Raw genomic sequence first — 15,960 nt, forward strand, 5'->3', positions numbered from 1 at the left:
AGTTGAATATGACTTTAGCACACTCGGCATTAATTTAATTACAAATGTTTGATTGAATTTGGGCCATTTATATTACCTATAGCTACTTGTCTGAATTTAGTGGCAACAATTATAATTATTTTGTCAACCATCACATATGTACATAATTACTCAAGTTGATTTAGTAATTAAATTCAAGTCCCTATGAATATACAAAGATTGAAATTAATGCATTTTTATATTAATGCCCAATTTAAATTCCAAGTCATTTTATATATAAGTACCCAGAAAAAACCTTAGGCTGGAATCCTTGTTTCAAATAAGTCCTTAAAACTGTTAAAAACCTGCGTGGATGGTTCAGATCAACCTGCCGTATCTACGGTGTCGAAGGATAGACGGAATGGTACAGACTACTGCACCAAGCACCCTACCACGTGCAAAGAGTGCGACTCTGAAAAGCGGAGGTTGTGACGGTGATAAAGAGGGTAGGACTGGATATCGACTTCATCCGTTTTGCCACGGAAACGGATTGGCTACTTCCTCTGCCACCAGCCCGTTGGCTGGTGGTCGGTGCTCTGTGGGCCCCACCATGATGTATGTGTTTCATCCATTCCGTTCATCCATTTTTACAGATTATTTTATAGCTCTATTCCAATTATTAGAGGGATATAAATCTCATTTGAATCACACCACAGGTAAACAAAAGTGATTGGATATCCACCGTTAAAATCATTCTGAGGCCACTGTACTGTTTATTTGACATCCAATCTGTTGATTAGGTCATACAGGCCTAGATGAAGGGAAATAACAAAAATCATTTTGGATTTCCTAGATGAAGGGAAAACACAACAATCATCTTGATCCAAAACTTTTATGGACCCCAAATGGTTTTTAATGGTTGACACTTGTTCAACACTGTTTCCTGTAATGTGGTCCACTTGAGATTGATATATACCTCATTTTTTCTCTCATACAATAAAATGATCTAGAAAAATAGATGGACGGCATGGATGAAACACATACATCATGGTGGGGCCCACGGAACACCGACCATCAGCCATTGGCTGATGGCAGGGGCAGTAGCCAATCCGTTTCCTTTTGCCACCCGCCACTGACTGTTGGTCCCACTCAATGGACGACGCAGATCATCTACCAAACCCCACTAAACACACACGCGTCCGTCGCGACGAACTGGAAACTCTCCAAAATTCGCCCTTATCCCCTTCTTTCCCATTTCTTTCCCGACAAAGCCAAACACGCAAAAACCCCAGCTGCAGCAGAAGAGGCACGAAAAGGAAGAAAAAGCGGGCAGGAAAGAAAGCATCATCGAGCAGCGATGGGGAGCAGCACCGATCCGACTCACAACGCGTCGGACGAGCAGCAGAAGCGGTCCGAGATCTACACCTACGAAGCTCCCTGGCACATCTACGCCATGAACTGGTCCGTCCGTCGCGATAAGAAGTACCGGCTCGCCATCGCCAGCCTCCTCGAACAGATCCCGAACCGAGTCGAGATCGTCCAACTCGACGATTCCACGGGCGAGATCAGATCCGACCCGAACCTCTCTTTCGAGCACCCTTACCCGCCAACCAAAACCATCTTCATACCCGACAAGGAATGCTCCAAACCCGACCTCCTCGCCACCTCCGGCGATTTCCTCCGAGTCTGGAGAGTCTGGGAGGACCGAGTCGAGATGAAGAGCCTTCTCAATGGTAACAAGAACAGCGAGTTCTGCGGCCCGCTTACGTCCTTTGATTGGAACGAAGCTGAGCCGAAGCGCATCGGGACGTCCAGCATCGACACGACGTGCACGATCTGGGACATCGAGCGGGAGGCCGTCGACACGCAGCTGATCGCCCATGATAAGGAGGTCTACGACATCGCCTGGGGCGGGGTCGGCGTCTTTGCTTCTGTGTCCGCTGATGGGTCGGTCCGTGTATTTGATCTGAGGGATAAGGAGCACTCGACGATCATCTACGAGAGCTCGGAGCCGGACACGCCGCTGGTGCGGCTGGGGTGGAACAAGCAGGACCCACGGTACATGGCCACGATCATCATGGACAGCGCCAAGGTGGTGGTGCTTGACATACGGTTCCCAACACTGCCGGTGGTCGAGCTGCAGCGGCACCAGTCGAGCGTCAATGCAATTGCTTGGGCCCCACACAGCTCGTGCCACATATGCACAGCGGGGGATGACTCTCAGGCATTGATCTGGGACCTGTCGACGATGGGGCAGCCGGTGGAAGGGGGGCTGGACCCGATACTGGCGTACACGGCGGGGGCGGAGATCGAGCAGCTGCAATGGTCGTCTTCACAGCCGGATTGGGTGGCAATCGCATTCTCAACCAAACTTCAGATACTGAGGGTTTGAAATGCAAATATAGATAGAAACAGAATATCTGTAGGGCAAGGTAGATGTTGATTTTTGGGAGAGAGGAAGATGGCGATGGAGTGGGATTTCTAGGTTCCTTTGGTTTCTTTCTTCTCTCTGGGTATTTCTGGCAGTGTTAGAATTGGTTAGGTGAATGCTTCTGTTTGTGAATTGTAGACTTTTTTTCATCATAATTGCTGGTATATATGACTTCTTCTACAAATTGGGTTGTTCTTATTATTAGTTTCAGGCCATGTTTGGATGTACAAATGAGTTGAAATGCAAAACCTATATGCATCAGTTTAATTTAGGGAAAAAGTTGATGTTTCCCTCAAAATGCAGCTATCGTCCTTTCAAGTCCAACTTGAAATTAACGTAATGGCAAATTTGGAGCTGTTCTTCAATGTCAGTTCTAATGAAGGAAATAAGCAATTGGTTATTCCCACTTTATAAGACTGAGCATTGCAAAGTTGCAATTCAATTCAATACTGTATCCAAATGCAAACCTCACTTATGTTTTGCTTTTCAATTTATTTTATTTTTTTTTCCCAATTTTGTTGGGTTTGGGAACATGGGGTTGTTTTAATTCTCTCATGATTTTAACTTTAGTTCAATTGGAGTGGAGGTTGTGGAAATGGAGTTTGAGTGGGTATCTTTTGTTTTGAATGTCTCTCTCATGTTATCTGCTCATTGCTTGAAATAGTCAGTTGAGATCTTCTGCCTGTGAACACTTGAGCTTTTTCTGCTACAGTAATGGTATATATGGAATGTTGGAAGTGTGTATGGACCTCTCTCTCTCTCTCCCTCCCTCCCTCCCTCCCTCCTTCTCTCCTTCTCCCTCTCCCTCTCTCGATGTATGTTGGATTTAGGAACTATTGTTCTCTCAGTTCTTTTGGGATTTATTTATAAAAATGGTTTAAGAGGGGAGGGTGAGAGAGGCGTCGATGATCTTCTGTCTCTTTTCATCTTTCTCACACTCTGCACACAATGCTAAAAATGGCCTATTAAATGCTTTCTTTTTTATACATAGTCAGTACTGTTGGTGGTATATTTTTCTTTATCAAGTCTGCTCTGGATTTGTGATTTTGGTTGGCTTTGGGAAGTTTATTAACTTAATTTCTCTTGCGATCTCTTCAGATCTCTATAGATTGCATTTGATTGTAGTTTTCTGCTTCCAGTTTTGTTTTGGTCTTCTGTTTTCGTTGAAGCATCCTCTTCTTCTTTTTTCTGTCAGGTGATAGAATCTTGCCATGACTCTTTTTAGATCACTTCTCTATCCCTTTATTGTATTTGTGTTTAAGGTTTAGAAGAACTGTCTAGGGGCATATTCAAAGACATGCAGTGAAACCTACTTCTCAACATAAATTCTTTTGTCAGAATGTAATTTACTTTGAATGATATCCACTTTAGCTATTCTTTACAAGCTAATCTTATTATCTGACCTGTATGCGAAGCTGTAGTTAGCGTATTCTCTAGATTTTATAGGTTCCTTTTGTGGATCTGCTATGTTGGCAGGGTGATGATTTAGGTTATATCTGATTTCTAGGTTTATTACGTTTAAGCACAAGGGACATATCTAGCTGTTAGTTGCACTTTGAGATGAAATTGTGTTATCAATTTCAAAGAGAAAAAGGTTACACCTTGAGATGGTCACCGATTTAGAACAAGTTTAGGTATTTGTGCACTGAATGGAGAAGCGTGCAATTGTCAACCACCTTTTTTAACAGACTTCCACCTAAAATTGAGAAGTGCACATTGTTTGGAGGCAGTACTCTATTCAGCATTGAGCGGCATTGAAAAATCATCAAGCTGTCTCCAAACCATGCCCAATCGGGCTAATAATGGTGGTCCTGCTGAATGAAAATTTAGTAACATCCAGATGCGCCCATGCTATGTGCATGTTTCCTATGTAGATTCAGATGAGGTGGGGAAGAAAATGTTGAAATGCAAATGGAGTATTTGGCTTTGTGTCATTAACCAGGTTGAGTTGACTGACTTGAGTCCACTTCTAGAACAGATGAGATAAAGATGAGATGAGGGATGCTCTGTAATAAGGATCCAGTTGGGTGTCTGGCACTGTACTCCTGAGAAATAACCTGTGACATGCAAACAGGCATTTACAGGTTTAGTAATGGCCATGTCAAAATTCAAGGGACTGTTCATAGCGGCCAGCGCTTGTATTACAGATGGGTATGGATGTGCTGTACTCAGCTTGTGAAATTTAGTATGCGTTAGGCTATTATTGTCAATTCTATCAGTGGAATTGCACACTGGGGTTTTGTTCTTAGAGGATCGTAGGAGTATAACTCTGGTGACTGGCATAGTTCTTCATATGTGCCAAATGTAGATGCCTAGTAAGTGAAGCGCATGGAATACTTAGCTATCCTGTCAATGCTAGCTGATGTTTAAAATCATCTTAGCTCGCTTGGTTATATTTGAGCTGTCACAACTCATGACTACCAACTTCATGGCAATTTTAACTTGCTAGTGAGCAAACCAGCTCATTGCTTTTAAATATTTATGTCACAGTTGTTTGTTGAAGGAGTGATTTGGTTCAAGTTGATGGCTGGGAACGCCAAAAGGATGTGGATGTTGGTAAGAAAAGACTTGGTGACATACAGTTTAACTGAGGATATGGCCCTTGTGTGTGCATGTGCATGCGTGTGTTCTTTTGGTGAATAGCAAAAATGTTTTAAAAAGGGAAGAAAGCAGGATACAAAGCTGAGCTCAATTAGTTGATAACCTGGGATAAGGCTTAGATGATGATGCCAACTATGACAGTTGTTTGTTTCAATGCTGTCAATTTGAGAAAGAGAGGCATGCAGCTTGTCAACATATGCCTCTATTGCATGAAAAGTGAGGAATCAGTCAATCACTTGCTGGTTTACTGCCCTTCCATCTCCCAGATCTTGCTGGACTTCTTTAACAGATTCAATGTTAGCAGGTGTATCCCGGTTTCTGCTTCTTCTATGCTAGTGTATTGGCACGGTTTTAAGTTAGGCAAAATCAAATCTCATAAATGGAGAATGGCTATCCTCGCTATTTGGTGGGCTGTTTGGAAGGAAAGAAACGACAGATGTTTCAATGACATCCAGTCTTCAGCTCAAGCAGTGGGATCCGTGGCTAAGAAATTGTTAATTGATTGGGTGGTGAATGTTATTGGCCTTAAGGACTATAATCTTTTGTTTTTAGGCTTGTAGGCTTTTGGTTCTGCTATCTCAGCAGTTCTTTTTTGTATTCTCATTTTCTTTTTAATATAGTTTCGTTGCTTCTGAAATAAAAAAAGACAGTTATGATTCTACTGTGTCTTGACTCAAGAGGTTCTAGGATCCTCAACGCCTGGCTTATCTCACACAGGTCTTCATCAGTTCCATCTGCACTCTATTTTGGGTGGGTGTTATTCCTTTGCAATCATTTGTTGGGTAAAGTGGGATGTTTTCCCCCCTTTGGAATATGGGAAATATCTTCAATGAGATTCTTTGCATTCTTTCTTAGAGGTTTTCTAGCCCTATAAGCAACTGTCCACATGACTTCTATGCATGGGAACATGTGCCTAGTCTCACAGTATAGAATATCTGAGCTGTGTTTTAGGTTGGAGCTACCATATGAATGATTTGGACCAAAAGTCAGGCTCTATAATTATCAGGTGGGCCAACATGTGCTAAAACAATGGACAGCCTTAAAAAAACTTTAAAACACTTCCAAGTCTTTTTAGGTTGTCCGCACTTTTTGTACATATGGTGTACCTAATAGTTAAAAAGCCTTAGCTTCTAAAACAGAAAGAAGAAGAAGAAGAAGAAGGAAAACAGCCTTTATTCTGTGTTGTGGTGTTCTCTGCTGCATGTTTCTTAGAAGGATTATTTGCGGGATGATTTATTGTCTTTCAGATGATATCGAATCATGCCATGGATATTTTTTGATGAGACCTCTTATCCTTCGCATTATATTTTGGTTGAATGCTGGGAAGAAAAAAGGAGCAGCATTTGCAAATTCCTGTTCCATCGCACAGATCGTTCTATCTCAACATCAACACTTGTTACCACAACGCAATATAAGTTTAAATGATGAATGCAAATAGATATACGTTGGTTTTTCATCAGAGCTTTACCATACTATTAAAACTTGGATGAGAAGTTGAATGGGAAATGCTTTTGCTCTTTTCTTTGTGCCTGGGCTTCTTGAGCTGATCTACTACAAATATATGGTGAAGGTCTGTGTTTCTACCTTTCCTCCACTTATACTTTCAATTCATTAAACTTATGCACACACCTAGATTTGCTTGATAAAATTAGAAACTTGCCTAGATTTGCTTGATAATATTAGAAGCTCTCAAGTTGTCAAGTCTTCAAGCGGCCATATGGAGAACCATGGCTGTTTGAAAATACAACTGAAGATTCATTTGGAAGGTGCAGAAATAAGATAATTCTTTATGGAGTAATATGGGTTTTGGAAAGCATCTTGTAGGGATAGAGTTGTAATGATGAGAGGTGTTCTAAAGATACATTTGAGAGATGATTATTTAGGTCGCCGTTTTCAGCCATATAGGACATCTCTCGCTATTGGATAAACCTTAGGGTCTAAAGGTTCAAAAATTAGCGGAACCAAGATTGAGTATCTAGAATGCAACTTTAGTAGTATTGGGAATGGTTATGGATAGAGACGCTTTTTAGTTTATATGAATGATATGGAGGTTTCTCAAAGCAATTTGTCTCATTTCGTTGCTTCTGTAATTCAGAAGGATTTGTAGATCTGAAGATGTTTCTGATAGAATAGAAAGCAGTGTTTGATATGCAATGGAATGCAACATCAGTAGGAATATTTATAGGTGCTAGCCAATTGTTTAAAATCATAGTTTCAGAATCTGGGTAACTCAACTTGGAACTTGGTTGAGTCAACTTGACTCAGCGAGATTTCAAACTGAGTCTCTTCGAAACTCGCTGGCGAGTCTGACTTGGTCAGGTCTTGAGAAAACCCGTTGAGTTGCCCTGAAAATTTGGTCAACTTGGTATGACTCAGCATGACTTGATTGAGTCACTAGTTGTTTAAAAAAGTGAAGAGCGTTAGAGGGGATCTGAACAGCAGACCTTTTCTATGAGGCTAAGTATATGCTACCAGCACACCAGACATTACAGGTTTACAACTGTATTTTCCACATTACAGGTTTACAACTGTATTTTCCACTTTTACCACAGTTATTTTATTTACTTTCTCTTCTCAACTTTTAAAATTTCTGCCCAACAAGGAATTAAATTAGTTATTAAAATATTTAGTTGAGTCAAGTAGAGATTTGGTCGAGTTTTGGAGTTGACACGGCCTGGCTAGACATCAAATTGAGTCGAGTTTTTAAGTTTTTGAACTGTGGTTGAAATTGATGACAAGTAGATTCTTCGAAGTGATTTGTCTTGTTACCTTGGCTCTATATAGTTCAGAAATGAGGAAACCAATGACGATGTGTCTGCCAGAATTAGATTGGGCGGATGAGGTGGAGATGTGCCTTTGGAAGTGCTGTGTGATTGCCGCATGCTTCTGAGGTAATATGTGATTCTTCCAAAGCAGTAAATATCAAGGGGAAGGGGATGTTGCAGATTTCCAGGAGGGAAAATGGTCTGGATGCCTAAAGTTAGAAGACATCTCATGGATCATGAAGTGCTAATGGCAGGGCTTCTTTCGACTCGAAGAGGTTTTCCTGCTGCCAAATCATTCCCATTTGTCTGATCTGGGCTCCTTGTCTGGATGGAGTTCTCTTCAAAAACTTTTGGAAATTCTCTTCACCCACCTATCCTCATTGACCAGGTCTTGTGTATGGGTCTCTTTTGCTTCTCTCTGAGTGGAATTCTTTTTTTTTTTTTTTTTAAACAGCTGTGGCCAATAAAGTTCTTACCCTTAATCTTAAGAAAGAAACATAACCCTCCAAACATGATATTCCTTTGTTGGGAAGATGAAGAATCAGTGGATCACCTCTTCTTCCATATCACGGTAACCTGGGATTTTTTTACGCTTCTTTCTTTGTTTTTCTCTCTGTTTGAGACGTTGGTTTTTCCCAAAATCTGATGGATCTATTCAAGGGTTGGGGTGTAATCCCTTCAAAGTTTGGGATAGAATTCTTTGGAGAATGCTCCCTCATGATATTTTTTAGAGCATATGGGGAGAGTGAAACGAGAATTTTAGAAAGTGCGGCATTGTCTGTGGGTGTCGTCAAGCTTCTGATTGATTGGGTTGGACGGGCAAAAGATTTCAAGGGCATCCCTCTATTTGATATGCATAGTAATTGGAAGGAGGTGATCAATGATGCAGGAATCCTGCTAGAGCTGCTGTTTGGAATCCCCCATCAGCTAGTTGGTGGAAGCTGAATGCGGATGGCCACTCTCTTGGAAATCCTAGGCCATTGGGTGTTGGGGTGTTCTTAGGGATGAACAAGGCAAATTCAATCTTCAGTTGTACAATTGAAATTGTTGGGCTGGTTATGCTGCTCTTTTTTTCTCTCTCTCTCTCTCTCTTTTTTTTTTTTTTAAATTTTTTAATTTTTTAATTTTTTATTTTTAAAGTTAGTTCCTAGGGATGCTAATGCGATAAGGATGATCTGACTATGAGTGGTGCCCAGGCAATCCATTCCGTCTTTGTTGGTGCTTATCCATTTACTTCATAGATAGAGCTCTGTTCTTTTGCTGTTTAACAAAAATAAAACAAAAATAGAAAGGTAATCGTACTACTATTCCACCAGCTATGCTATTTAGGGCAGAGTGTTGTGCGACTAGGATGCAACATGAGCAGGGACAAACGTTAAAGAGTTTGGGATGCTGAGATTGATGAATAAGAGTCAAGAATGAAGTCATTTGAAGCAACCTATAAGTTGCTTCAAGAGGAAGTAAAATGATGGAGAGTTGATTTAGATGGCTTCTCCATATGCCGTGAAAACCAGCAATGACCTAATAAGGAGAGGAACTTTGACAATAGAAGGGCCTGAAAGGAAGGTGAGAGAGAAGACTTTGAAGGATAGGGATTGAAGTGGTGATATAAAGGCTTGCTCGCTTACTGAGAATTCGGCCTGGGCCTGTTTGTTTTTTCAAACCCTTACACTATAAATAGGTAATTATTATGGTTTACTCCTCACCGTGTTTGAAAATTCATAGGTATTTGTGCCATTGAAACTAGTTTAAAAAAGATGATTTTAATTTTTGAACCGTACGGTAATATATATGATATATCCGTTCCGTCCATCTATTTTACTACAATATTTTGAAGCATGAGACAAAAAATGAAGCAGATACAACACTTAGGTGCCCCACACCAAAAGAAACAGTGGCCCCACAGTTTTTAATGGTAAGTATTTGATTCCCTTTTTCATATGGTGTGGTTCACTCGAGTTTTGGATATACCTCATTTTTTTGCTCATGCTATAAATTCAAATGGCATAATGGATGAACAGTGTGGATAAGCGAAATGCATCACAGTGGGACTCATATATATTTTGTAATGTTTTCTGTTCCGTGTCAAAAAAGTAAGTAGTCAAATCAGGTATGTTGTAAATACACGGGAAATAATTATTACTCTTTTTACCTGGTATTTACCGGTGCACTGGAAAATCAAACAGCCCTTTCATGTTGGAATGTCTAGGGAAATAGGATACATAAATACAACCCTGAAAGCTGGGCCAGCCTATGATGGACCGGTGGGATTGTAGTGGAGGTTGTTTTGGCTTAGTGTGGATGACCTAGAAATGTTCTAGAACAGATGGGACAAGGAACGGCCAAGTCACCAAAAATAAATCTTGTGAATTGTGACATGTACAGGTCTATAGGTTTCGAAATTTTTATGTCAAAGATATCAATGCTTGTATTACGGACGAGCATTGGTTCAGTGGAATTGAGCACTGAGTAGTGTATTGACTGTTCTTTTAAACAGGCGGACTCCAACCTAGCAGGATATGAATTTGTAGGAGTGGAAGCCGAAGCAGGGCCTTTTGTATGTGATCATAGACTGGGGATTGTAGTTCTTTCTTGCCATGCTAAGTAAGAAAACATGATGATGGTATCACCCCAGGTTCTAATCTCGAGGTCTGTTTGTTTATACAATACCTCTTGAAATGAAAAGGGAATCCGCATGACCTTCCTAGCTAAAAAAAAAAAAAACGAAGAAGAAGAAGAAAAGGTGCTGAATCGGTCTAGCATTTTCAAGCTTATTCCCAACAAATGGGGATATCGATGTTGCCCAGAAAAGGAGACGAATTGATTTTTCTTCATTCGAGCAAGGCGCTCCACACACATGAACCTACTGTGGATTGGCCCAGAATAAAAAATTGTCCTCTATGGATCAACCACAACCGTCCCATTGATTTTTATCCATGCATATGTATCCATTGCTTCTTTATTCCTTTTTTTTTTTTTTTTCCCCATCAGCATGCATTGTGGGTGGGACAGGGGTTGCCGCTGGCTCAAATAAAGACACCAGTAGTTCTGGCCAAGTGCTGTGCATTCGAGGGAGATCTAGAAGCTGGCTGTAGCAATTTGGAATAACACTCAACCAATGCAAACGACTGCACAGATTTGGAAGAACACTTAAATCTGTAGCAATTTACCAATAGTCCTTGCACGAGCAGCACCCGTCTTGAAAATGGTGGAAACGATTTGCATCTCTTACCACAATCTTCCTCTTATGAACATATGAAATGAACTTGAAAGCTGAATGGCAGTCGTGGCAAACTCGAAGGTTCTTTGTGACCTGTATAGGAATGCCTTCGTCCATCTTCATGATGCCGAAAGCTACAGCCAGCTTCTCGCTATGATAGTTCAGTATGTGTTCCTTGTCCTCCTCTTCAACATCATGCAACACACACGATGTGTCTGGCACATGCCCCGCCATCTTCATTTCAATGGCTAAGATCTCCACCTTCCTGTAAACTTCCATCCACTCCGGATGAGTCTGATCTGCAGTATGGAACCCATGAACCTCTTTCCTGAATTCAATCACACTGAAAGCTGCCGGTTTCTTCAGTCCTCTACTCTTCATCACCTGTCGTAGCTTCCCAACTTCATGCCATTGGTTGGACGCTGCATATATATTCGACATCAGGACATAGTATCCCGAATGCTCGGGCTCAAGACGGAACAGATTCTTAGCAGCGAATTGTCCCAATTCGGCATTTCTGTGGATTCGACAAGCACCAAGCAAGGCCCCCCATACCCCATCATTGGCCTCTGAAGGCATTTCTGCAATCAGCGCTTGAGCTTCTTCCAAATGCCCAGCACGGCCCAACAAATCGACCATGCAGGCATAGTGTTTCACAGTGGGTTTTGTGAAGAACTTTTTTCTCAAGTCATAAAAGCATTTCCTTCCTTCGTCGACAAGGCCAGCATGACTACATGCTGATAGAATGCATGTGAACGTAATGTGGTTCGGTTCAACGCCTTCTTCTTGCATCCGTGAGAAGAGATGGAGGGCTTCTTTCCCATGGCCATGCATGCCGTAGCCTGAGATCATGACATTCCATGAACTGACATTCCTTCCACTCTCATGTCCATTATCAAATACCTGAATTGCAGTTTCTAGATCACCGCATTTTGCATACATGTCGATGATTGCATTCCATAAGGTTGTATCGATCTTCATTCTACCACTGACGATGAAACTATGGACTTTCCTTCCTATGTGCAGAGAACCCAAGTATGCGCAAGCTGAAACGACGATCAAGGCTGTTACAGGATTGGGCTGCACTGTGGAAACCCGCATTTGTTCAAACAGTAAAAGAGCTTCTGTTGCAAAGCCATTTTGAGCATAACCAGAAAGCAAGGAATTCCATGAAATACCATCTTTCACCTTCATCCCATCAAATGCTATCCGTGCTGCTTTAACATCACCGCATTTAGCATACATGGCTATGATAGAATTCGCAACAATTAGATCTTCAAGAAATCCATTTCGGATCACATGGGCATGAACTGATCGAGACTTCTGAACATCTCCCAACTGACCAACAGCTGAAGCAACACTAACTGCCGTAACTGAATCGGCCACTAGACCCTCTTGTTGCATTTCAGAAAGCAGCACCAATGACTCTGCTGCGCGGTCAGCTTGCTCATAACCTGTAATCATGGCAGTCCAGCACACAAGGTCTCTCTTTGACATTTCATCGAAAACTCTGCGCCCATCATCAATCTCGCCGCATTTTGCATACATGTCAACCAATGCAGCCTCAACAAATGCATCCGAATCGAACCCATTTCTTATAACATCGAGATGGACCGATTTCCCTCCAAAAACCAGCGATTTGGTAGCGCATGCCTTAAGAACAAATGGGTATGTGTAATTGTTCGATCGAATTCCCATTCGATGCATGACCGAATATAGCTCGAGCGTTTCATTGCAATGGCCCACATTGGCATAGGCTCTGATCATTGTATTCCAGAGGAAAGAATTACATCCCTTGATCGCATCGAAGAGCGATCGGGCGGCATCAGTGTCCCCGAATTTGGAGTATTTGGTGATTAGTTGGGCACCCAACTGAGGGTTGCTAAGAATGAAACCAGTAGTGGAAAGAGATGAGTGGATCTGTTTAAGTGGTTCCAAGCTATTGCAGGATTTAAGAAGAAAATCAAATGAGATGGGATTGTTTGGTGAGATAGAATTGTAGAAGAAATGGAATGAGAAAAGGAAGAGATTGGGAGGTGTCTTTGGGAGGCTGAGTTTTGTTGCATTTCTGGATGGAGGGAAAAACCAACGGTTGGTATAGAGACCGTACATTCCTTTAAAATCATCAGTCTCGTGTTCTACAAGATAACGATGCAGGTTCTGTTCATGCCATCCAACCCACCCATAAGCTTACAACACCTATTCAACCGAGTGTAAAATGTTATTCAACTTCTTACTGAAAGTTTATTAAGACTGCACGGAGAACGTATTCAGCTAGCGTAGAAGTTTCAACTGTCTGTGTGGGGCCCACGGTGTTGTCTTTATGCCATCTAACTCGCATGATGGGATGCCCCAAAAATCAGGTGGGCCACACTACAGAAGGCCGTGGACAACCAATAACCTCCAAATTCAGTGGTCGGCACACATGATGGTTGTGTCGGTCTGATTTTTGAGTGTCTCTCTGGAGACGCTGATTTCCTGAGATGCTAGATGGGCCCCATCATGATGTTAATGAATAATCCACCCTGTCCATCCGTTTTGAGAGCTCATTTTAGGGCATTGGACCAAAAAAGAAATGAAACCAAAAGTTAAGTGGGCCACATGAGAGGAAACAGTGGAGATTCAATGACCACCGTTGAAACATTCGCATGGCTACAAAAGTTTGTATCAGACCAAGTTCCCTGTGTCTTCACTTCATCCCAGCGGGAATGACCTTATAAATGGTTTGGATGGTATATAAACATCCACGTAGAGCCTAAGAAGGTTTCAACGGTAGTCATTTCTTTCCCTAATTTTCCCTCCGTGTGGCCCACTTGAGTTTTGGATTCCCCACATTTTTTGTCACATATCTTAAAATGAGCTCGATTACTCGCAAACATCGCGGTGGGCCCCACCTAGCATCCAAGCACAGGAACTTTTCGAGAAAGGCTTTTGCAGGAAATCCACGCCTCCTGCTGGAGGGGTTGGATGCCATACACACACCAAGGTGGGCCCCACACAAATGTGTTCTGCAGTAAGCTTATTCTCCACCGTTGCAGAGGAGGGCCTCGAAATATAACTTGCAAGGAGGTTTGCTATAACACTTCCCGAGCCACCTTCAATGGAAAAAAAAAAATAAAGGAAAGAAAGAAAAAGTTAATAGTGTGACTGCAGCCATTGGATCGGGAATCATGTTCGGTGATCCCAACCATACAATGGATTGGGAAATCTCACATTAGAATATTTTAATACTTTGCTCTTTTCATTCTTCTCTATTGAATATGAACCGTACGTCTCTTTCACTGTTGTCTTGTGGGCCATGGATGGAACGTTTAGGACCTTCCAATCTTATAAATTCAGATGAAAAAAAAAAAAAAGAAGGATGGATCACCGAACATGACCCAGATCCAATCTTGCAAGAAAGTGTCTAGAGTGATGTACTGAGGAAAGAGAGTGAATCTGTCATATCACATAATCTAGCTTTTGTACTGCTTGTTGGCCATTATTTCAGCATTCAGTAAAAACCTGTGTCCTTTAAAAAAAGAAAAAAGAAAAAGAAAAAAAAGAAGCAGCTCCACTAGTGAATGGTCCATCAAGAAGCTTACTGATCAGACAATCCTAACCCTTTAATCAGTTGTGTACAAGGGATAACGATTTAATGTCAGGTTGCGTGACTCAAATAGGTAAGGCACTTTTTGGTTGCCACTTAAAATTGAGTCATCTCATTCTAAAGCCTGAAAGGACAGAGGGATAAAGGGAGGCATACCCACCTGGGCACCAGCGCACCTTTACACACATGTCATGGGCCCAAAATGCGAACGGTCTATGTGATGTAGCACCCCATGAAACCCCCAGGGACCAAATTTAACCCTGATTCAAAACTTTGTTGGGCCATAGCGAAGAGAGATGCAAATCAAGGGAGAAAACTCCTTTATTTTTTATTTTTGCCATGGCCCACCAAAGTTTTGGATTAGGATAAAAGTTGGGTCCTATGAGTTTCTTGGGGTGCTGCATCATGTGGATAGTTAAGATTTTGGGTTTCATGGGGTGCTGCATCACGTGGACCGTTCAGATTTTGGGCTCACATAACGTGTGACGAGTTCTCAAAAAGTTTCACGAAGTGAGAATCAGTGAGCAGCTAAGCATTGGGCGGATAAAAGTAATAAGAGAAGACTTAATGATCTATGATTTAACTGTGATTTAACTAAAGCTATAGCCATTTATAGTGGAAAAGCCTCCGGTATATAAAGGTAGTAATAAAAGACTTTTTTAAAAATAAATAAATAAATAAATAATAAACATACCCTCACACCCACACACACACACACACACTCCAATGGGCATTTGAACCCATGGCCTTAGTGTTGAAACTCTTGCGAGTCTACCATTGAGACATGAGTAGGGACCTAATGGTAAGAAAAGACTTGATGACCTATGATTTAACTAAAGGTATAGCCATTTATAGTGGAAAGCCCCTAAATAATTGGGATAAGGCTTCAATGATGATGATGATCTCATTTTAGTTAGCAGCAATTATGTACTAGGGAGCCAAGATAGGTCCAGGCTCACCTCAAGTCTCCTGGCCGCATGTCAGGAAGATCAGCTGCGGATGGAATGTTAGGTTATCAGGCCAAGCAATTTCCCCCCACCTAAGAGGTCTCTGAGAAATCTCCAAAATAGGTGGAAAATAAGATGATATCATTTTTAAGTGGCAACCAAACAAGGCCTTAGTATTATATTTGGGGTACTGGTCAGTTAATGGCACAGCCCACGGCATGAGCAGTCGGGATCTCATCCACACATGCCGCAAGCACCCTTAGCCCCAAAGCACTATATCAGCTTCTATAAAGAAAACGAAACATTAATATAATGAGGGTCTTTTTGGTAGACAATTAAAAATGATTGTAATGGGCAGCCTTAAACTTTTGTCATAACTTCCATCATGAATCCTGACATATAAGGATTCATTTAGCTGAACCCATGTAGTTGGGATAAGACGATGACAA

The 15,960-nt window shown here is 41.6% G+C and overlaps 2 protein-coding genes across 2 annotated transcripts; one reads left to right on the forward strand and one right to left on the reverse strand.

Annotated features, from left to right (window-relative positions):
• The first annotated feature begins 1,204 nt into the window (after nucleotides 1-1,204).
• LOC131246491 (WD repeat-containing protein LWD1) lies at nucleotides 1,205-2,573 on the forward strand. Its single transcript, XM_058246678.1, has one exon. The coding sequence runs from the start codon at nucleotides 1,316-1,318 to the stop codon at nucleotides 2,348-2,350; it is 1,035 nt and encodes a 344-aa protein (XP_058102661.1). The 5' UTR covers nucleotides 1,205-1,315; the 3' UTR covers nucleotides 2,351-2,573.
• An 8,137-nt stretch (nucleotides 2,574-10,710) lies between these two features.
• On the reverse strand, nucleotides 10,711-13,224 carry LOC131246492 (pentatricopeptide repeat-containing protein At3g26782, mitochondrial-like). The gene has a single exon (XM_058246679.1). It carries the CDS (start codon nucleotides 13,085-13,087, stop codon nucleotides 10,922-10,924), a length of 2,166 nt encoding a protein of 721 aa, XP_058102662.1. The 5' UTR covers nucleotides 13,088-13,224; the 3' UTR covers nucleotides 10,711-10,921.
• Between the last annotated feature and the right edge of the window lie 2,736 nt (nucleotides 13,225-15,960).

Source organism: Magnolia sinica, chromosome 5, assembly GCF_029962835.1.
Source record: "Magnolia sinica isolate HGM2019 chromosome 5, MsV1, whole genome shotgun sequence".
In the NCBI taxonomy this organism is placed as follows: domain Eukaryota; kingdom Viridiplantae; phylum Streptophyta; class Magnoliopsida; order Magnoliales; family Magnoliaceae; genus Magnolia; species Magnolia sinica.

Coding starts and splice junctions, on each gene's coding strand:
- LOC131246491 (XM_058246678.1), top strand. CDS start 1,316: ATGGGGAGCAGCACCGATCCGACTCACAACGCGTCGGACGAGCAGCAG.
- LOC131246492 (XM_058246679.1), bottom strand. CDS start 13,087: ATGTACGGTCTCTATACCAACCGTTGGTTTTTCCCTCCATCCAGAAAT.